Raw genomic sequence first — 23,028 nt, 5'->3', positions numbered from 1 at the left:
TAACGTTTCCTAAGAAGAAATGAAGAATCATCTTGTCAAAGAACAAACAATGTAGTTGTAGATGCCAGAAGAAGGAAACTTCCTAAGGTGCGGGTGCTAGCACTGCTGGGAAGGTGCTAGAATGTGGCAGCCTCAGATCCAGAGGTAAGAAAAGGTACCCCTGTGCTCCAGACTGCCTGAGGATGGAGAGTAGCAGGTTGCTACCCAGCACTGGAGATGCTTGCTGTCCATCTGCAAGGGAGGTGCTGTCTGGCATCAGAGCCCAGGACGTTGCCTTTTGACCTTCAGACGTGTGCTAAAAACAGGAGCGTGCTGATGAGGTGAGATGCAAAAGTACTAGGACAATCCACAGTACTAGGAAGGCTTCTGTAGGAAGGAAGAGCTGAGGCCATCACTGGCTGGCCCGAGTCCTGCTGCATGAAGACTTCAATTTGAACCTCCTTTAACTTTCCTTGCTATTAATTTTGGCTAGGAAAACCAAGTGGAATGTTTTCAAAACTGACAGTCATTCTGAGGAACACTAAAGCTTTTGGCTCCTTGCTCATTTCTGCATACCACAGTGCTGGGTTTCCCTGCTGGAACTTTGCAAGTGCTCAGGCACAGAAACCATCTACCAGGAAGTCTCGTCTGGGTACCCTCAGCCATTTGATACAACAGATTCTGATCTTTGTTTTTCAATTCCTAAATTATTTCACAGTCTCAGAATCCAACACACAAGCACTTAAGAAAGGTAAAACCTACTTTGTAGTTCCCCTGAGGTCAGTTACGTTTCTTGTTTTCCCTCTTCCATCTTTGAAGGTAGTCTGATTTGCCACAGCTAGCACACCACTCTTCATGGAGAAGTCCAGGAAGCATCTCTTAAAAACTATTCAAAATACCAAAAGAAAGCAGGAATGGAAAGCAATGGAAAAAAAGACAGAAACTATGGGTAAGACAGAGAGAGGAGGAGTTTATAAAAGAGAGAGATAAGGACAGACGTTCACATACTCATTTATGTTGCCCTGCTCTTTGCTGCACCAAATCCTTGGTTTCATTCCAAAGGGAAGAGTAGGTCAGTCCTCCTACACAGCTGTACGTCACCTTTATCTACTGGTTCTGCACCTTCCTTTAGGTTTAGAGATGGGAGAAATCACACAGTACATTTGAGTCCAAAATCAGTTCCACGAAAGACAGACTTCTTTGCCTAGCTAAATTACTGAGGAGCTCTACACAACAGGAGCCTTAAGAACTGCTTTGAGACACTCTGCTCGACTCCTGCGGGGTACTTAAGTACTAAAGGATACTTCTCACAGTACCGCAACCACATGGGTAGCTGCAGATACTCTTTAAGGAAACAGTAATCACTGAAAGAGTTAGGGATGGGATGTGCATACAAGACCTTCATCCCTGACCAAATCACTGCCAAAGCGTATGCATGGGACAACTCCTTATACGGTGAGATCAGAATAATTCAAAGCTTTGCTGGAGCTCAGTAAAATCATGCTTATTACGCATTGCTTAAAGAAACAAAATGTATTCCATCTCCTCCTGATACACACAGACCTTGTGAGGACTCTTAAAACCAGGTCTGCAGAACTGCTTCAAGTAATTCCACTTAACTCTCACAATTCAGGATTTAAAACCACTGGGAAACAGAGATAAGCAAAGCAAGCCACTCGGCAGGTATCCCAGGAAGGTGTGCTTACAGCTGCCTGCTCCCAGACCTCTCAGTCTCCTCTCTACTGCCACTGCCTAAACACCAGAAATAAAACCCCAAGAGCTTCTCCTTCGGGTCTTTTCTGTTACTTGGTGCATGTTGAGAACAACTAAGAACCAGGCAGCAATGCTTTAGGACTACTCTTGCTCCAAGGTGGATGAAAGAATTAATGATCCAAACTTGGGTACTTAGAAGCTGTGCCATTAGCGATGCCATCTGTAAGCTGCGCTGATCCTTTACCAAAAAGATTCTCTGAATGATGAAAACAACTGCATTTACTGTGAGGGTGGGGAGGCCCTGGAACAGGTTGCCCAGAGAGGCTGTGGATGCTCCATCCCTGGCAGTGTTTAAGGCCAGGCTGGACGGAGTCTTGGACGACACGGTCTAGCGTGTGGTGTCCCAGCCTGCGGCAGGGGAATTGGAAGTGGATGATCTTAAGGTCCTTTCCAACCCAAACCATTCTATGATTCTGTGAAAAGAAAATGGCAGGCTCCCTACGGGGAAAAATCACGCATGAGAGAGAAACACTGTTGGGTTTGCACATCTGGGATGAGGCTTTGCAATATTAAGGTTTTGTAATACTAAGACTTTGCAATATTGGGGCTGGGGCTAAGTTACTCAGGGAACGAAACATAGGGTTTGAAATACCGTGACTTAAACAGGCACACTCTGTGCTTAAAGACAACGGCATCTGTGGGCAACAGACACACTCTGTGGTGCAAAAGAACTCTATCTTTGTACAGCCTATGAAGCTAAGACAGTGCAAACCGCTGCTGTAGTTAAGCAGTAAGTTGGGGTACCATGTGCCTGCCAGAGAGTTATGAAATCAAACCCTAAAAGGAGAGAAAGAAAGAAGTAAGAGGAAGGGGTGCACGAAATTGAGTAAGGGGAGGTGTAACCAGAGGCGGGACAGTTAGCACGTAGATTGTACACGTCGGAGAGGCTGTAAACCTTGGAGTCCCCAACCAATGGGGTAACAAGGGAGGGAACTTGAGGATGGGAAAGGAAATACAAATCAAAGTTCTGCCTTTGCTGTGTGTGCCTGCTTGCCAGGACACCCGTTTGTGCACAAACGTTAAATAAATGGCTGCTTCACTGCTGTGTCTGACCGAGGCCAGCCTGAACCTAGAGACTGCTTCTCACCCTTCAACTTCTCAGCAACCAAAACCCACGACCCATTCCCTCAGCAGGAGGCTCACCTGAGACTCCAACTTCTCGCCGCCTTCCTTTTTCTGGGACGCTGCTCTGGGAGGGGCACTTTCTCGCCTGACCTGCTGGAGGCTGCTGCTTCTCTTCTCCCTGCTCTTCACTGGCATCTTCCGCACTGCTTCTCTGGGCTCGTTTCTTCCCCTGTCTCTTCTTTACCCGTCTCTGCCAGACATTCTCCTTCTCCTTCCTACTCACCGCAGGCAAGCAGAGGGGGAAAACAAAGCAGTTGTGTATTTTTTTAACTACAGAAATCCCATGCAAACGTTTCACAGAAGAGATAATCCCTTGCAAAAAAAACGTGTTTACAAAAACCAGCACTCACAGCGACTGCAGCCGTTGGCGAGGGCCTGTGCTTGAGCTACGGCAGTAACTAAGAGTCACCTCAGTGCAGGACGCGACTCCGTGACGAAGCACGGAGCCTCCCGGACACCTGCACAGACAACACATGGCCAGGAGCCTGTCCACAGAGCACCAGGACAACCTGGGAACCAGAGACTTCCCAAGAAACAAGTCCTGGAACATTTCCAGTTCATCCTCAAATAACCTCCTGTGACACCACACTCATTTTCAGCCGCACGCAGGGACCCGGAAGGTCATACATTATTTTGTACTGCAGGGTGCTGTACGCGTAGCCTGTGTACCGGGCCATCCACAGCTATCTCATACATTAAAAGCGCTAGGATTGAAAGGGCATTTGTAGAGCTTTAATGAGAGAAACTCCGTTTAGTTTTTAGATGGCATAAAATTACATGAACAAGCCCTAGATCAACTGCTCCCACATCTAAAGCCTTCAGCTCGATGACCAGGGGAAATCAGCAGCAGGGCAAATAAAGGTTCTGGCCCTTCTCAACACACTGAAACTTGAAATGGAAATGGTACAATGGGCTGCTGAAAACCACACTGAGAGCAGTGGGTGGTGGGACTTTCAAACACTGGGATACACTTAGCAAAGGCCACCTGCTTGCTCAACACCAGAGGATCTGCCAACAGGGCTGACCCAGCCCAATTACAGATTTTACATACCATAGAGGGGGATGAAGTTCCTGGGGTGCACATAAAGGATGTGCTGGGGTGTCCTGGGTTCAGCAGTAGCAGTCATGTTTCTCCTCCTTGGTAGCTGGTGCAGTGCAGTGTTTTGACTTTCGGCTCGGGAACAGAGCTGATAGAGATGTTTTGGTTTGGCCAAGGACTTTGTGAGCCTCATGCTCTGCCAGGGAGGAGGGGAAGCCGGGAGGAAGCAGAGACAGGACACCTGACCCAAACTGACCAAAGAGCTATTCCATACCACAGCACGTCATGCCCAGGATGTAACTGGGAGTTAGCCGGAAGGGCTGGGAGACTGCAGGGTTGGAGGAGGTATCGGTCGGAGCTTGGTCGGGCTTGGGGGGCCGAGTTATCGGTCAGCTGGTGCTGAGGTGTTGTATTCTCTCCCTTGTAATTTCCTTTATCATTATTATCACTGGTGGTAGCAGTAGTGATCTGTGTTATACCTTAGTTACTAAACTGTTCTTATCTCAACCCGTGGGAGTTGCATTCTTTTCGATTCTCCTCTCCGTCCCTCCGGGAGCAGGGGGAGGGCAAGAAAGGGGGGGGAAGTGAGCGAACGAGTTACCTGACTGGGTTTAAACCACGACATGGGGCAACCAGTCTGTGCTATTGCCGATTCTGGGGACTGCTTTTGCTCAAAGAGCTGGGGGCTTTTGGTGGGTATTGCGGGAGGGTGGGGAAGTCCGACGTGTACCTGAAGGAGATCTGATTTGGAGTGAAAAGAGCCAGTGAACTGAACTTTATGATGCTGTGTAATACTGAATTCCGTGATCGCTTCCATGGCGGCTGAACACCCATCACTGCACGGGACACCTCGTGGCCCCTGTCCCCACCGCCGTGGGTCTGAGGATCTGAACCTGACTCCCTTGATCACCATTAATGAAGAATGGACTTTGATCAAACTGGACAAGTGTCACAGTGATGGAATCGGAACTGACTTCAGCATCCAACAACCCAACACCCCACACCATCCATCTTTCCTGCCTGGAGACACTGCTATGGCAGATGGAGCCCCAAGTCATGACAGTGGGAAGTGTGAGGCCTGGCATGACATAAATGGTATGGACTAAGGGGTGGATACTGTCCTGGTTGTGGCTGGGACAGTGCTCGTTTGCTTTCTAGCACCTGGTGCTCTGCTGTGTTTTGGCTTTATTCCGAGAGCAATGCTGACAACACACTGACGTTTTAGTTGTACATAAACCGGGGAGGAGATATCTGGAAGGGAAGGATCACTGCTTGGGTCGGGCTGGGTATCACTCAGCAGGTGCTGAGCAATTGTATTGGGCATCACTTGTGTTTATTGGGGTGGCTTTTTTCTCTCTTCTTGTTATGTCCCTTATCATTATTATCACTATTATCAGCACTAGTACATTGTGCTTCGGTTATTAAACTGTTCTTATCTCCACCCTCGGGTTTTTCATCCTTCCCTTCCTGCTCCCCATCCCGCTCCAGGAGCCAAAACCCGGCTCAGAGTCACCGACACCTCTGCACCCCCCCTCCCCCCCCGGGTGACGGGGATCGGCTGCCCCAGCAGCACCTCCCCCCCCGGGGGGAAACAGCCCCCAGGGCCCCCCACAACAGCCCCGCTCCATCCCCAGGGCCGGAAAGGTGCGGGACCCCCACAGCTCCCAGCCCCCCATGCCCCGGCTTCGCAGCACCCCACACTCCCAGCCATCTCGCAGCCCCACTGCCCAGAGCTCGCACCCGCCCCCCGCATTCCCCCGCAGCGCCCGGCCCCACTGCCCAGAGCCTCGGGGGGCCGCAGACCCCCAGACCCGCTCCCCGGGCTCTGCAGCGCCCCCCAGACCCGCGCCGCGCCGCGCCCGCTCACCCTCACCTCCTCCCGCTCGGCCGCCGCCATTGCCGGCTGCAGCTCCGCCTCACGCCCTGGGCCCGCCTCCGACGCAGCCAATCAGCGCACGGCTCCCCCGCGCAGGGCACGCTGGGACCTGTAGTCCGGCCTCCGGCACATGCGCACGGGGCAGTGGGCGGGGAAGGGGGGGCAGCGGGACCCCCGTGAGGGGCGGGGCCTTTCCTCATGGAGGAGCCGCCCCCCATGGGATCCCAGAGGCACCGGATGGGCTGGGGTGAAGGGACCTTAAAGCTCCTCCAGCTCCAAGCCCTGCCACGGGCAGGGACACCTTCCACATGGAAGGAGCAGCTTGCTCCGAGCCCCTGTGTCCAACCCGGCCTCCAACGCTGCCAGGGATGGGGCAGCCACAGCTCCTCTGGGCACCCTGCGCCAGCGCCTCAGCACCCTCACAGGGAAGAGCTTCCTGAGAGCTTGTGAAATACGAACTCACTCCTCTAAACGAGGTAACGAGGGTTTAGCGAGGGACAAAGTCAAGAAAGCAAAAGCAACAGCATGACCGCAGCCAGAGGCGCAAGGGATTAGCATTTGGTACAGGTTTATATACTTTCAGTATTACATTAGTTACATGCATATTCATAATTTCCGCATAGAGGAGGGGGATAATATAACTAGCTTCAAGAATTTATTATCACAAGTCTCCTCCTCTTGGCGCCTGTGCACTGCTCTGTGGTGATTGTGAGCAGGGAGCTTGAGGATGAAGTAAACAGTCTTCCTCTTGTGAGCAGGGGTCTTCAAGATGAAGTAAGCAGTCTTCCTCACGGTGTACTTTTCACCTCTGGCACAGCTGGACCCCCCAGCAACCACACAACCAGCTATATCTGTAATTATTCTGATAACTAGCAAAGATTTAAAACAGTGTGACCTTCCTGCAAAATTTGTTGCAGGATGGGCAGACAAGGAGTATCCCAAGCTAGCAGAGCCTTGGGAGGCTCTGTCTGAAACTAACTGATAAGGATGGTGTGAAATAACTCATTCATGTTTAGTGGGGCCACTAAAGCCTGTTATCTCACCACAGACTTACAACACAAACATTGCTCTTTAAAACTACTTTAGAAGACTAGCCTGAAACAATTAACTCATGTTTAGTGGGGCCACTACATCCCACGGACTTACAACATAAACATTGTTCTCTTTCTACAGCCTAAGTTAAGCTAAACAGTACTTTAACCCTATGTTTTCCAGGCACTAGCTTTCCTTATACCAAGCTTCACCCCCCACCTTCTTTAACCTTTACAAATTCTTTTGCTATGTGACTCCATTTAGATCAAGAGATCTGAACCTTTTTAACTTGCTGTCTGGTCTGGTATCTTTAGCGTGTTTTGTTTCTGTTACTGCAAACTCGTACAGTTATATCCTGCACGTGAGCACACCTATGATTTGAGAAAGCCAATACATTTATGTGTTCATCACAATCTCACCTCAATCCACCTCTGTGGAAAGGAAAAGGGGGATAAAATAAGCAGTAAATCGCAGCCTCCTTGTGACTTCCCAAAGCCTCCGGTTTCAGTTCTAAAGCCTCGTTCGCAGGGTCCCAAGGCTCAGGTTCAGTTTCCAAAGGCTCGGCCGCGGGGATGCTGCTGCCGGGCGGGGGGCGCACGAGCCCGGCCGCGGGGCTGGGCAGGGCCCGCTCCGCCGTTCCCCGGGCTCCCGCGGCCGCGAGACCCCCCCCGCCGGCCGCTCCGCCCGGTGGCAGCGGGCGCCCGGGCCGCGCGTGGACAGAGCCGTTGACAGCGAGGCTGCGGCGGCGGCAGCAGCAGCGGCTTCTGAGCGGCTTTTGAGCAGCAGCGACTTCGGCAGCGGCTTCTGAGCGGCAGCGGCTTCGGTAGGAGCAGCAGCAGGGGCAGCAGCACCAGGTGAGGCGGCGGCGGCAGCTCTCGGCGGTCCGGAGCCCGCCCTCCGCCGCTCCCCGCGATGGTGCCTCCCCCGTCCCCCCAGCGTCCCCCCGCAGGGGCTCGCGGCACCGCTCCCCTCTCCCGGTACTGGCAGTGGCGGCGCTGGGCGAGCCGCCGCCGCTGGGTCTGGGTCTGGCGAGGCAGCGCCGGCCCCTGGCGCTCCCCGGCCCGCCCCCAGGCCCCGCCCCGCCTGGGGCCGGCCGGGGGCCGCCACCATCCACAGGTGCCCGGCGGAGCGCGGACCGGCGGCGGAGCGCGGACCGGCGGCGGAGCGCGGACCGGCGGCGGAGCGCGGACCGGCGGCGGAGCGCGGACCGGCGGCGGAGCGCGGACCGGCGGCGGAGCGCGGACCGGCGGCGGAGCGCGGACCGGCGGCGGAGCGCGGACCGGCGGCGGAGCGCCCGCTCCCTCCCCGCCCCGCAGCCTCCCGGCAGCCGCGACCCCCGAGACCCCGGAGCGCGGTGCTGCTGCGGGGGTGCCGTCACCGGCAGCGCGGTCGGGCAAGGTGCCCGTGCTCCTCCTGACCCGCATTGACCCGTCGGCCTATCTGCGCTCCGGGACCGGCGGGGAGCGGCGCGCCGCGGAGCCTCGGCCGGGAAAGGCCGGGAATGATGCGGCTCCGCTCGGCCCGGAGCGCCCGGTGGGGGCCGGCGGGGACCCCGCGCGCAGCGACAGCGGCCGCGTCTGTCGCACGGGGCACGACAAGGAGAGCTTCGAGCGGCTTTACCGCGTGGGACCGCTGCTGGGGAGAGGCGGCTTCGCGTCCGTGTACTCGGGGCTCCGCCTGTGTGACAACAGCCCGGTAAGGGCGGGCCCGGCGGCGGGCCGGGGAGGCGGCGGGGCTCGGCTCAGCTCAGCTCAGCTCAGCCCAGCGCTGCCCTTGGCTCGCAGGTGGCGATCAAACAAGTGGCTCGGGAGCGCATCTCCTCGTGGGGCGAGCGGGTGAGTGCGCGGGGCCACCGGGACAGTGCGGGGCAGAGCGGGTGGGGGTGAGCCGGTGGGGGGGAAAGTGGGACAGGGAGAGGGGAGTGGGTGTGGAGTCACCAGGGGACACGGGCCGGGTAGGGGTGCACCAGAGCATCCCTGGGGATTGCGGGGGGCACCTGCAGGAGGGCATCAGAGCATCCCAGGCAGGGAGGCACAGGAGCCCCGGGCCAGCATCGGCCCTGCTGACGGTGCCGTGGTCCCCCTGCAGCCCAGCGGCACTCGCATTCCCTTGGAGATAGCCATGTTGAGGAAGGTGCGCTCCGGCTGCAGTGCCATCATCCAGCTCCTCCATTGGTTTGAGCTGCCCCACTCCTTTGTGCTGGTTCTGGAGCGTCCGGAGCCATCGCAGGACCTCTCCGACTTCATCAAAAAATGGAGGTTCCTGCCCGAGGATCTGGCGCGGGGCATTTTCCTCCAGGTGCTGGTGGCTGTGCGGCACTGCCACAGCCGCGGTGTCCTGCACAGGGATATCAAGCCCCAGAACATCATCATCAACTTGGCCACCAGAGAGGTCAAGCTAATTGACTTTGGTTGCAGCACCCTCCTCAGGGACACGGTCTACACCAAATTTAGCGGTGAGCCCACAGCCCAGGGTGCTTCCCGTACCGGGCAGTTTGTGAACAAGAGTCACGTGCTGATGACGAGGTGGCGGGTCACACCGAGTGTGCGTCCCCACGTCCGTGGCGCCACCGGTGCAGCCCCTGCATCCCTGGGGATCCGCGGGCGAGAATCCAGGAGCAGGCGGCATCTGCCTAATGAGGTGCGCCCGTATCCTGTTGTAGGAACACCTTTGTACTACCCGCCGGAGTGGTTCCGCTGGCACTGCTACCACGGCCGTCCGGCGGCGATCTGGTCCCTGGGCGTGCTGCTGTATGAGATGGTGTGCGGGGTCCTCCCCTTCCGGTGCTGCGAGGACATCGTCAGCGGGCAGTTCTTCTTCCAGCGCCGGATCTCTGTCGGTAGGTACCTGGCTTCGCAGCAGCAGGGGAAGGTTGGGGTTTAGGGGGTGGCAGCTGATCTCCCTTGGTCAGCTGGAGGAGGTGGCCCATGTCCTGCCATCCTGCTCTCCTCCAAACCGAGTCATGGAGCAGGAGGTCTGGGTGCAGCTCTGAGCGCACCCAGGCCTGGGCGCTGCGGACGGTGGCACGAGGTAGGCAGGAGCCTCCTGCAACTGAGCGGCAGTTCCCGGATTCTCCCCAGAATGCCAGCACCTCATCAGGTGGTGCTTGTCCATGAGAGCTCGCGACAGGCCATCCCTGGACGATGTGTTCAACCACCCTTGGCTGCAAACATCCACTGCCCCAGGAGACAGCCGCCCTGCACCCTCACAGCCTGAGCCAGCAGCTGGGCAAGTAAGCTGGGGGTGCCTCTTGGGGGGAGCGTGGAGTTTGGGGTTTTTGGCAGGTTGGGTATTTTGGTGGGGATTTGGGCTCTTGGGAGGTTGGGATGGAGTTTGGGGGCCTGTGGGGATTTTTTGGAGACTTTGAGGTTTTGGGGGTTGTTTTTGGGGAGGGACTTTGTGGGTTTTCCGAAGAGCTGGTGGTTTTGGGTGTTTGGGTGTTTTGGGAGTTTGGTGAGGTTGGGTGTTTTGGGGGGTGTTTGGGGATTGGGTGTTTTGGGGGGACTTTTGCAGTTATTGTGGGGCTTGTGGGGATTGGTTTCTGGGTTCTTTGGATAGCAATAGGTGTCACAGGGACACCTCATAAGAGTTAATTCTCCTCCTTGTAGCTGGGGCAGTGGTGAGGTTGGGCTTTAGTCTGAGGATAACGCTGGTAACACACCGATTGTATAGTGGTTTCTGATTAGCACTTACCCTGAGCAATGCTGATTCAGTCTCTCATGCTCTGCAGTGAGGAGAGACAAGACCTAACAGCAAAGCAACAGACAATGTGGCTACTCCAACACCAGCCACGAGCACTGCAGCTACTCCAGCACCAGCCACAACCACTGCGGTGACACCAACAATGGACACAGGCACCGTGGCTACTCCAATGGCAAGGACTGTCACTACAGCTACAACTCCAGCAACATGCACTGCTGCTATTCCAACCAGGGCAAAACCAGAAGTGTGGCTACTCCAGACTCAGTGACAAGCAGTGAGGCTTCTCAAAACCAAGCCACAAGCACTGCAGGTGCTACAAGTACAGTGACAGACACATCAGCCACTCAAACGCCAAGGACAGGCACTGTGGCTGGTGCAACCCAATTCAACATGCCCTGCAGTTAATCCAGCCCCAGGCACAAGGACTGCAGTTACTCCACCACCAGTTTTAAGCTCTGCAGCTACTCTATCTCTGGGAAGGAGCAATGGCTCTACTCTAAGGCCTGCCATGTATACAGTGGCTACGTCAACCCCAGCCACAAACACTGCAGCTACTCCAGTGCAAGCCACAACCACTGCAGCCTCTCCAACGCCAGTGACACACACTGCTGCTCCTGCAGCCCCATCAACAAGCAGTGAGGCTTCTCCAATCCAAGCCCTAAGAACTGTGCCTACTGCAACCATGGCAGCAGGCACATGGGCTACTCCAATGCCAGGGACAGTTGCTGTGGCTGCTACAACTCCAGTGATGGGCACTGCAGGTGTTCCAACCACATCAACAACCAGTGAGGCTTCTCCAGTGCGAGCCACAAGCCCTGCGGCTACTGCAACCCCAGTGACTGGGACAGAGGCTACTACATGGCAACAATAGGCATAAACACTGCAGCTATTCCAGCCACTGCAACAAGAACAGCAGCTACTGCAGTGCCAGCCACAGCAACGGGGCTACTCCAATGCCTGAGACAGACACTGCTGCTACTGCAACCTCATTGATGAGCAGTGAGGCTTCTCCAAACCAAGCCTCATGCTCTGCGGGTACTCAAAGTACTGTGACAGACACATCAGCCACTCGAATGCAAAGGACAGGCACTGTGGCTACTCCAGCCACATCAACAAGCACTGTGACTAATCCAGCCCCAGCCACAAGCACTTCAGTTGCTCCACCACCGGTTTTAAGCTCTGCAGCTATTCCGACTCTAGGAAGATGCAATGGGGCTACTCTAAGGCCTGCAACATACGCAGTGCCTAGATCAACCCTACCCAGAAGCACTGTGGCTTCTCCAACGCCACTGACAAACACTGCTGCTCCTGCAACGAGATCGACAAGCAGTGAGGCTCCTCCAATCCAAGCCCTAAGAACTGTGCCTACTGCAACCATGGCAGCAGGCACATGGGTTACTCCAATGCCATAGACAGATGCTGTGGCTGCTACAACTCCAGTGATGGGCACTGCAGGTATTCCAACCACATCAACAAGCAGTGAGGCTTCTCCAGTGCGAGCCACAAGCACTGCGGCTTCTCACTGTCATCCACAAGCCCTGCGGCTACTGTAATTCCTGTGACTGGGACAGTGGCTACTACATGGCAACGATAGGGATAAACACTGCAGCTATTCCAGCCACTGCAACAAGCACAGCAGCTGCTGCAGTGCCAGCCACAGCAACAGGGCTACTCCAATGCCTGAGGCAGACACTGCCGCTACTGCAACCTCATTGACGAGCAGTGAGGATTCTCCAAACCAAGCCTCATGCTCTGCGGGTACTCCCCATACCCACAACTGCCCCCCAGGTGACCCTCAAGTAACATCCTACACCCAAAACTGCTCCCAGGCGACCCCCTAGTGACCCCCAGGCACACAACAGTTCCCCAAGTGTCCCCCACATGAAATCCCAGACCCACAACTGCCCTCCAGTCATCCCCCAGACCAACAACAGCCCCACAACTGCCCCCCAAGTGACCACTCAGCCCCACAACTGCCCCGCAAGTGACCTCCCAGACCCACAACTGCCCCCAACTCCCCCCAAGTGACCACTCAGACCCACAACTGCCCCCCAAGAGAGCCCGCATACCTACCTCTGCCCCCCAAGTGTTCACCCAGTGACCCCCAGAGCCGTAACTGCCCCCAGATGATCCCCTCAGCCCTACAATTGCCCCCCTAGTGGCCCCCTGGACCCACAAGTGCCTCCCAGATGACCCCCCAGTGATTCCCCAGACCCAAACCTGCCTCCCAAATGACCCCCAAGTGACTCCCCAGACCCACAACTTCCCCACAAAGTGATCTCCCTGACCTACAACTGCCCCTCAAGTGACACCCCAGTGAGCCCCAGACCCACAGTGGTTCCTCAAGTGACCCCTACATTAATTCCCAGACCCACAACTGCCCCATGTGCCCCCCAAGTGATCCCCAACACCCACAACTGCCCCTCAAGTGACTCACAAGTAAATTCCTAGACCCCAAACGGCCCCCCAAGTGATCCCCCAGACCCACAACTGCCCTCCACTGACCCCCAGACCCACAACTGCACTCCAGGTGACCACTCAGACCCACAACTGACACCCCTCCTGACACACCAGATCCACAACTACCCAGCATGTGGCCCCCTGGACCCACAACGGCACCACAAGTGACCCCCAGCTGAACCCTCGGACCCACAACTGCCCTTCAAGTTACCACCATCGAGCCACAAGTACCCCCAAAGTGCCCTCCTAATGACTCCCCAGACCAACAGCTGTCCACCAAGTGATGCCCCCAGAACCAACACCGCCTCACCAGTCACGCCCCAAACCCACAACTGCCCCCCAAGTGAAGCACACAACTGCCCTCCAAGTTATCCCCAAGTGATTCCCCAAAACCACAACTGCCCTCCAACTGCCCCCAAGTGACCCCTCAGATCCAAAACTGGCTCCTGGTGACTCCCCATTCCTACAACTGCCCCCCAAGTGACCCCCCTGTGACTGCACAGACCCACAACTGCCCTCCAAGTGATCCCCAACTGAGCCCCCATACCCACAACTGCCCCACAAGTGACCACCCTGACCCACAACTGCCCCCCAAGTGAACCCCCATACCCACAACTGCCCTTCAAGTTGCCTCCATCGAGCCACAACTACCCCCAAAGTGCCCTCCTAATGACTCCCCAGACCCACAACTGCCCACTAAATGATGTCCCCAGAACCAACACTGCCTCGCCAGTCACCCCCCAGACCCACAACTGCCCCCCAAGTGACCTGAAAGACACCACTCAGGCCATACTGCTCAGGCACCAGATTTGCAGCTGCTTTGCTGGGTTAGGAAACTGCAGTGCCTTTTGCCTAGCCAGAAGGATGGGTTGGTTTAGTTTGCCTCTTGGATCAGTCTGAAGTCAAGATCCTCGCCTCTGTGTGTGCAGAGACAGAGCTTTGCACTCTGCAGAAGTGAGGATTCTGATGAGGTGAGGGGGTAAAAGGTAGATGCTCCTTCCTTAACAGACTTAATGCTTCGTAAGCATAAATGGAATGAAACAGAAATGGAATCGTAGGAAGGACTCCAAGGCACTCAGATTTATTCCACAAGAAGGCTTCCTGTGCAAACACGGCTCAGAATGAATCTGATCGCCAGCCTTTAAGTGCTGCTTCCAAAAAAAACAGGGGAAAATGGGCAAGAAGATTTTCAGAATTATTTCTTTTCCTCATCTCGAGCGAAGCAAAAGACCCAGCTTGTTGCTGAGCTGTTAAACCCAAATGAACAGATCAGCTGTGTAACAGAAAGAGGTGCAGGGACACAGGGCTAGGACTTCAGTTTTCCAGAGAAAAAGAGTGCTGTGCTTTGATTTGATTAACCCAGCTGTGATTGATGCAAGAAGCCTCAGCGTCTGTATTTCAGGCAGCTTGCTTGCACAAGTCACACAGTGTTTATGGTGAAGATTTCACGTGCCACACGCCTGACAAATTACTTTGCCCTTTTAAATAGAGAAAGAATGCGTTTCACATGGTATCTGCAAACTGTAAACAGCACTAACAAGAAGAGGACTTGATCTTAGAACGTGCTGTGTTTATTCAGCCCTGCAGATAGAAGAGATCCTTCAAGCCTGTGCTGTGGGCTTCAGGTTTTAGATAGGCCATAGTGCCTGCCCATCACAAATCCATGGATCTTGGGGACAAGTCATTTTCAACTCACAATCAACTGAGGGAAGCAGGGTAATGAGGACCTATTTAATAAACTTCAAATGCTCAGTAACACTAAGGCCATAGACAATAGAATCACAGAATATCTCCTTACTGAACACAAGTGTACTTTCCTGTCTTTCACACTGCTACCTCCCATGCCCTTCAAGATGCCTTCCTCAGCTTAAGTGGTTTACCTTTAATGCTTATTTCTATTCAAGCTGGTTTGAATCCTACTGACCCTTAAAGCTTTCACAATGTTATTAGAGAAACCCAAGCTGGATCAAACTGTTTTAATGAAGTCACCTGTTAGAAACAGGCATGTCAGGAGGTAAATTGCTCTTTTGTTAGATTTCTTCTCAATTCCCTTTATGCAGAGGTTGCTTTGGGGCTGCACCTGTGGAGCTATTGGTGACTCCCATCCAATGCAAGTGGGTGTAGTCACTGGCAGCAGATGTCTGCATTCAAGACATGGTGCCACCTGAAGAACAAGCCACATCACATCATGTCATGAAGGCTATCAAGAGGTTTTCAGTGTTTTCCTCCTTAGAGTCTGCAGCAGCAAAGTCACCAGAAACATTGAAGCTGACAGCCACAGCTGCTGGGACGGGTCCTTACAGATCAAAGGCTACTGAAGAAATATGAAGGCAACTGGAAAGAGTGACTTTACTGACAACTAAAACTAGGCCAGAATGGCACTAAGTTAGCTTTCAGTAAAATTAAAAAGCTGCTGTAAATTGTAGGTGTTGAAATCCTCCTGATTATGAACCCAGTCTAAGTTTTACCAATTTATCTCAAATGTCATCGAATGACTTCTGTCGACAGTTCTTTGTCTTTCCTGTCCTTATTACATTACCACTCAGGAAGTCAGAGGAATACATTTTCTATGAAAAATATTTTTACTCATGTAGTAGCAAAAAAAACATTGGCCATTTTTCAGAAGATCTAAGGTAACGTGCCCTTTTAATCATGAAATACAATCCCTTCCCAAGCAAAGTATCATGTAAAACCCAGAAGCTGCTAAATACAGCAAAATACAAGTAAATAAATTATACACACACGTGTTGGATATGAACAGTAGCCACAAAATCCCTACCTACTTAAAGGAACACCATCACCTCTACCCCCCAAAAAGCCAAACACACACACCCCAAAGCAAACAAACCAACCCACTGTTCCTTCCATTCCAACCCAAGCTCTTGTCGCTTCTCAGCTCCTCAGTTATTGTTAACTTTTTGCCCTCTTCCCATGCTCTTTGTGGTGGGATTTCTCATTGCAGATCCTCATTTAAAATTATTATCCCAGCTTCTGAATACCATCTTATCCCCCCCCACACAGCGCAGACCAAGTGCTTCATTCCTCCTCCTCCCTCCCACACTGACAAGAAAATAAGCCTGAGATCATGCCTGGCTGTGGCTTGTTCCTCAGAATCTCCATCTACAGGCAGACTACTCAAGTCTCTTTGTGCCAAAAAAAGTTTGTTCTTTCAGTTGTCTGTATCACTTACAGGCTGCTGTCTCTGTCAGCTTTTTTATTCTGTTTGTGCTTTGCAGTTTGCTGAAGGTAGATGTATATTCTGAAAATAAACTTGAATCTGTTAAAGTGGCTAACATACAGTGATGTTTCTGTTTTGTAAATCCAGTTCAGGCACAGGCTATCTATCTGTTTGGCAGCAGCGGAGGTGCCTTTTTGCTTGAATTTGACTGTTTAAGCTTTTAGAGTTGCTTTTGAAGGTGGAAGAGGGGTCAGGGTAGCATCAGATTCACACATTACTGTCTCTACTGAATCGATAGAAATGACCTCCTTTGGAGATTGAAGAATGTGGCATGAGCATGCATAAAGCCTCTCAGACTTTCAGGAGTGTGATCTTTTGTCTTTTGTGCATGATCTTCTAGTTGGCTATTGATATGTTTTGCTATTCAGGGATGACTACTTTAGATACATTTGCTTAAAGAAAGAAATCAAAAATCAATAACCTCCTTAGTGTCAGTGCACCTCTGCTGAAGTCTCTCTGATATTGCTAGAATTACTGTGAGGTTAAGTAGGTAGTTTTGTTTTGTTGTGTTTTGGCTGTGTTACCTAGCTCTGGAACCGGGCCAGCCTACACTGATTACTGCCTTTTTCCAATCTGGCTAGGTTTCATCCTTCAGCAGGGAGTATAGATGCTCATTCAGAAAAGCTTATCCAATAGGTGACAGCATAATTCATAAATATTTTCTTCTTTTCGCTAAGAATTGTAATCATGCATTCATGCATTAAAAAGCACTGATGGTCCCTCCCTCAGTTGGGAGACACACTGCCTTCCTGCAGTGTCATTTCTCAGCTGAGAGACAGAGCTTGATCTAAACAACAAGATTTTGTAGAATCATGGAATCATTTATGTGGGAAAGGACCCTTAAGATTGAGTCCAACAATTAACCAAACACTGTCAAGTCCAGCACTGTGCCATGTCCAGAAGTGCCAAATCTACATGTCTTTTAAATACTTCCAGGGAAGGTGACACATCAATACCTGTGGGCAGCCTGTTTCTTGTCCCCTCATCAGACAGGACAGGCAGGCCAGGACAGGCTGGGATCTCCTTTACCCCTGCTGAAGGAAGGGATTCAGCCAGGTCAGTTGAGGCATCTCCTCCTAGGATTGTAGCCATGGGGCTGGAAGGGGACTCAGCTCCCTCCCATGACCATTACAAACCCACGGGTCTCACTTCCTCAGAAGGTGAAAATGTACCATTATGTAGATGATGTCTTAATCAGTGGAGATTGCCCCAAAGAACTGCAGCAACAGCAGTGTGGCAAGCGCTCCGTGGTGCAGAGGTTGACGTTCCACCAAAGGAATGTCAGAAACCAAGCAGAAACCAGTCAAATCGGAGGGTACTTGGTGGATAGCAGCAGTGCAGTGATTGCTGCAGACACCTTCAGAAAAACAGAACAAGGGCAGATGCCCCAGTCTGGGAAGGAATTACAACAGCTTATGGGTCATCAAGGATACTGGAGGAAACATGGCCCTGGATTCTCTATCATTTCTTGCCCACTGTACTCACCGTTATGAAAGGGAAAACCATGGGAATGGAATCCAGAGCACGAGGAAGCAGGAAATACCTAATACAGGAATTAAAACCATACGTGTTCCTGGGGCCTGTACACTCCCACCGCTGTCTCATAGTAGAATGGGATTTTGCTGAGCATGGCTTTTCCTGTGATCCGTTCAGACTGGCCCTGATGAACCAAAAAAGAACTTTAATGTTCAAGTCGCCTCTTTCAAAGACACTGAACCGACATATTCTGAGTGGGAAAAGGGACTCCTGTCTTTAGTCCCAGCAGTAAACCAAACTGAGAACACTGATCAAGAACAATCGGTACAAGCCATCCATTCAATCCATTCAATTGACTGGACAGTATCCCAAAGGGAGCTGCTCCTCAGGATGGACTTGCACAAACCCACTGGCAGAAAATGGCATGCCTACCTACCGGGGGTTGCAGAGGAACTGAAATTACCTGAAGGACAGACTGAAGTTTCCAGACTACTGCCGATGCTTGCAAATGCAGAGCCATCAGAGTTACAACAAACTTTCAAACCCTCACCAAGTTTAGAAGCACATCCCTTTACTGAGGGAACACCAGCAGAAAATACCTGGTTCACTGGTGCCTCAGCAAAAAGGATCACAGAATCATAGAATCAACCAGGTTGGAAAAGACCTTTAAGCTCATCCAGTCTAACCCTTACCCCAGCACTGCTGAGGCCACCACTAACCCATGGCACTGAGGGCCTCGTCTCCACGCTGGGTGAACACTTGCAGGGATGGTGACTGCAGCCCTGCCCTGGGCAGCCTGTTCCAATGCCTGAGCACCCTCTGGGGAAGGAATTGTTCCTCAGCTCCATCTAAACCTGCCCTGGTGCAGCTTGAGGCTGTCTCCTCTTGTCCCATCCCTTGTTCCTTGGCAGCAGAGCCCAGCCCCTCTTGGCTCCATCCTCCTCTCAGGCAGTTGTAGGGAGCAATCAGGTCCCCCCTGAGCCTTCTCCAGACTGAACCCCTCAGGTTCCTCAGCCCTTCCCCATCACCCCTGTGCTCCAGGCCCTGCACCAGCTCCGCTGCCCTTCTCTGCCCCCCTCCAGCACCTCAATGTCTCTCTTGTAGTGAAGGACCCAGAATTGAACCCAGGAGTCGAGGTGCGGCCTCAGCAGTGCTCAGTGCAGGGGCACAACCACTGCCTCGGCCCTGCTGCCGCACTGGTGCTGATCCAGGCCAGGATGCTGGGAGCTTCCTGGCTGCCTGGGCACAAGCTGCTCATGTTCAGCTCCATCAATCAGCACCCCCAGCTCCTTTCCCATGAGCAGTTTTCAGCCCCTCTTCCCCAAACCTGGAGCGTTGCAGGGGGTTGTTGTGGCCCAGGTGCAAGACTGGGGCCCACGTTCTGGGGAGATGCTGTCTCAGGCAGTCGGCTCTGTCCCCTCTGCCTTGACAAACTGCCACCACAATCCACAAGTGGCCCGTGCCCACTGCGCCCAGAGCCTGGGATGCAAAGCACACAATTACAAGGGTGTCCCGGTCACACGGGGAACCCCAAATGTGGTTTTACACAGGGCTCTCACGCCCTTCAAACGCTCACGTACCACACATTTGGACAAAGACCAGCGCCCTCACTACCAATGACCAGTCCTGGTCAAACTCTGCCAGGCGCTCACGCTACTTCTGCTGCACTCCTGCTCTTGGCTATTGATGCAGATGCCCCTGGAGCCAGTCTTGCAAGAGATACTGATGAATGGTGTGCGGGACAGTGGGAGGCTTTCAAAGACATGCTGGAGGGGCTGGGATTCTGACATTGTTTCTGCTGTGCTGCAATACCTCTTCTCCTTCACAGACAGCTCTAAGATACCCCAAAGAAAAGTCCTAGTTCCAGGGCGGGGCTGAAGCTTGCAGGAAAAATCCACTACCTCATCACATTACAGTGTACATAGAAATATATGGAGACATATATAAATAAAAGACCTATTCATACTTTAAAGACTGGTTGATCTAGTAGCTAGGGGGAAGAGAATTTTCAGAACATGCCTTGTGGGTCCCACTGACCAGGGTCCCAAATGCCAGTGACAGCGTGAGGAGAGGCAGCAAAGATGCCATCCCAGGGGGATCGCTCTCCTGAGACAGGAGAGGAAAAAACCAACCCAAGTGAAACAGCCCGAAGCAAACCCTGATGTTCCCTCCCTCAGCTGGCAGACACACTGCCTTTCTGCAGTGTCATTTCTCTGATGAGAGACAGAGTTAAGGCAAAAAATCAACTTTTCTCAGCATCACAGAATCATTTCATTTGAAAAGACCCTTGAGAACATTGAGTCCAACCATTAACCTGTCCCAAACAAGTCCTCACACTGACCATGACAACATCCTTGTGGGATACCCTGTCTGGATGGTCACCAACAGCAACTGGAACCAAGCTGAATTTTACAATCTACCATATTTTCACTCATTTCTATTCTGTTCTGTTTCTTGTTAAATATTCTGCTCTACATTAGAGCATGGAAATCAGCTGGACAAGTTGCGTTATTGCAGAAACCTCCTTGCAGAGATCATGGGACTTAAACACATTTAAGAAACTGTTTACAACTGAGTAAACCAACCATTTCCCTCACTTTATAACTGGAATTCAGCACTACTCTGTTTGCAAGCATAGAGGCAAGAGATGACCACACCACTTTGTGAGAAGGATGGATTGAGGGAGACCCTTGTTGCTCTTTCTCCAAGAACACAGTGGAGTAGAAAATGAAATATTATCTTTAATAACACAAATACATTCCTATTACCATTGAAGATCTGGAACAAGATGCTAAAGCCCAACAGGTTGTAACAGGAAGAACAACAATTAACTAAGAATTCCCTCCTGTGCTCTTTCCTTTCCCAGCCCATAGATAGTTTCCTCAATAACTGACAAGTGCACGTGACACAGCAAGAGATCTGTGCGTCTGCTGCACGTGAAGGGGAACAATTCCTTTTGGTGTTAGAACTGCAGAGTCAGATTTATCTCCAACACAACTCAACCATGTACCAAGGAAACAGGCAGGCAATTTTCAGCTGTACCTGCAGTGCCCTGCTAGCAACTGCACAGCTGGGGACTCCAGAAATAGCTGGGACCTCTTCTCCCAAGGAACCCACCAGTGACAGGAAGGAAACACACGCTCTTCTCTGTGACACCAGGGGTCACTGCTTCAGCTGAGCTCTAATCCCTGTTCAGAATCACACCAACCCACTGTGCATTCAGCACACCAGTAGCTTTTATCAAAACCTGACCTCCCTAGAACACTTCAGTTGTAGAGGCACAAAGTATTTATGTACAGGGGTGGAAGGGACCTTAGAGCTCATCCAGCTCCAACCTCTGCCACGGGCAGGGACACCTTCCACATGGAAGGAGCAGCTTGCTCCAAGCCCCTGTGTCCAACCCGGCCTCCAACGCTGCCAGGGATGGGGCAGCCACAGCTCCTCTGGGCACCCTGTGCCAGCGCCTCAGCACCCTCACAGGAAAGAGCTTCTGCCTAAGAGCTCATCTCAGTCTCCCCTCTTTCAGGTTAAAGCCATTCCCCTTGTCCTGCCCCTACAGGCCCTTGTAAAAAGCCCCTCTCCAGATTTCTTGTAGGCCCTGTTTAGGTATGGCCTTAGTAAGGTCTCCCTGGAGCCTTCTCTTCTCCAGGCTGAACACCCCCAGCTCAAAGACAATGACAGATCCCCACTGACACAAAGTCTGTGGGTCAGACAAGGTGGGCAGATACTGAAGTAGCAGGGGATGAAAACTAACATGTCATTGAAGACAGCAACATCACAAGTGGAAAAGAAAAACAGCTGTAAAGCAGCAAAGACAGACATGGTCTGTCATGATCTACAGTAGGATCCCTTTGCAGAGGACAGCAGGCAGCGTATGGCTGCTGAAGCACATCCAGTCACCAGCTAACTCAGAGCAGCCTTGGGCTCCCTGGGCCCCAGGTGAACCCCATGGGGAACAGTCTGAAGCAAGCACTGATGCTCCCTCCCTCAGATGGCAAACACACTGCCTCCCTGCAGTGTCATTTCTCTGATGAGACAGCTTGGTCTAAACAAGAAGATTTTGTAGAATCATGGAATCATTTAGGTTGGAAAAGACCCTTAAGAACATCAAGTTCACCATTAACAGAACACTGGCAAGTCAACACATTAACCATGTCCCTTAGAACGTGTTTTGAATACCTCCAGGGGTGGTGACACAACCACTTCAGCAGGCAGCCTGTTTCTTGTCCCCTCATCAGACGGGACAGGCAGACCAGGACAGGCTGGGATCTCCTTTACCCCTGCTGAAGGAAGGGATTCAGCCTGGTCAGTTGGGGCATCTCATCCTGGGATTGTAGCCCTGGGGCTGGAAGGGGACTCAGCTCCCTCTCATGAACACCACAAACCCACACAAGGTCTCACTTCCTCACAAGGTGGAAATGTACCATTACGTAGATGATGTCTTCATCAGAGGAGATTCCCCACAGAGGCAGGGGAAGCAGCACCAGCAGTGTGGGAAGCGCTACATGATGTCAAAGTTCCATCTGAGCACTGTCAGAAACCAAGCAGAAACCAGCAGATCAACACTCACACCCAGCTTGGGGTTCTCCGCAAATTCACACATCCCGGTATGGAGCAGTACAGACCAGTCTGCACCAGTACAGACCAATACAGGCCACTATGGCCCTGATACTGCTGGGGTTTCAATATCCCAGTGCTCCCAGTCCCTGCCACACATCTTCCCGCTTGAGGCTGTGCCCAACTCCCAATCCCTCCCAGTGCTCCCACTCCCTGCTGCAGGTGCTCCCAGTCCCTCTCAGTCCTTCACAGCCCCTCACAGAGCTTCCAGTACCTGCTGCAGGTGCTCCTGCTCATCCCCCACGTGACCTACTTGGGGGTGGTCTTTTGGGGGGGACACCCCAAATTAGGCACCCTGCTACTCTGGGGCCACCCTCCCCCCCAGCTCCCTGATGCCAGAGGGGGAGGTGGGGTTGGGGTGCCCCACAAGGTGTGGTTTGGGGGCAACAAAGAACAATTTGGGGCTGGGTGGCTTTGGGGGGGGGAGCAGATTTTTGGGGCACTCACAGTTCGGGGCAGGGTTGTTTGGTGAGGGACTTCCAGGATTTTGGGTCCCTGGGTTCATTTGGGGGGGCCTCTGGTGATGGCAGAGTGCAGTTCACTTTGGGGGTGCTACAGGCCCCCCATTTGGGGGTCCTGCCTGCTAGTCTTTTGCTTCAGGAAGATTTGGGGCTACCCCCAGATTTTGGGGGCACCACGACTGCTTTGTGTTCAGTAGTGAATTCAGTGGGCCAGAGGGAGTGGACCCTCCAAAAGTGTCACCCCAATAAA

General features: G+C 52.8%; 1 protein-coding gene and 1 long non-coding RNA gene across 2 annotated transcripts in view; one reads left to right on the top strand and one right to left on the bottom strand.

The window, feature by feature from the left end:
- Positions 1–8,237: 8,237 nt before the first annotated feature.
- LOC133270207 (serine/threonine-protein kinase pim-1-like) lies at positions 8,238–10,036 on the top strand (the record flags this gene model as incomplete). The annotated part of the gene is given in 7 exon segments (XM_061455201.1): positions 8,238–8,318; positions 8,418–8,519; positions 8,609–8,659; positions 8,913–9,279; positions 9,487–9,663; positions 9,905–9,998; positions 10,000–10,036. Coding segments are annotated over 7 exon segments (909 nt in total), but the record flags the coding sequence as incomplete, so codon positions are not given.
- Positions 10,037–14,174: 4,138 nt separating this feature from the next.
- Positions 14,175–23,028, bottom strand: part of LOC133270187 (uncharacterized) — a 122,609-nt gene continuing 113,755 nt past the window's right edge. Inside the window, exon 2 of the long non-coding RNA XR_009743688.1 lies at positions 14,175–14,464. This is a non-coding gene — a long non-coding RNA (uncharacterized LOC133270187). The remainder of the gene's footprint in view (positions 14,465–23,028) is intronic.

The sequence above is a fragment of the Pezoporus flaviventris genome, unplaced genomic scaffold, assembly GCF_033815535.1.
Source record: "Pezoporus flaviventris isolate CSIRO_AGI_PZ_B2104156 unplaced genomic scaffold, CSIRO_AGI_Pfla_v1 ptg000019l, whole genome shotgun sequence".
Lineage (NCBI taxonomy): Eukaryota > Metazoa > Chordata > Aves > Psittaciformes > Psittacidae > Pezoporus > Pezoporus flaviventris.
Note: the sequence above shows the minus strand (reverse complement) of the source record. Positions and strands in the feature narration are given on the sequence as shown.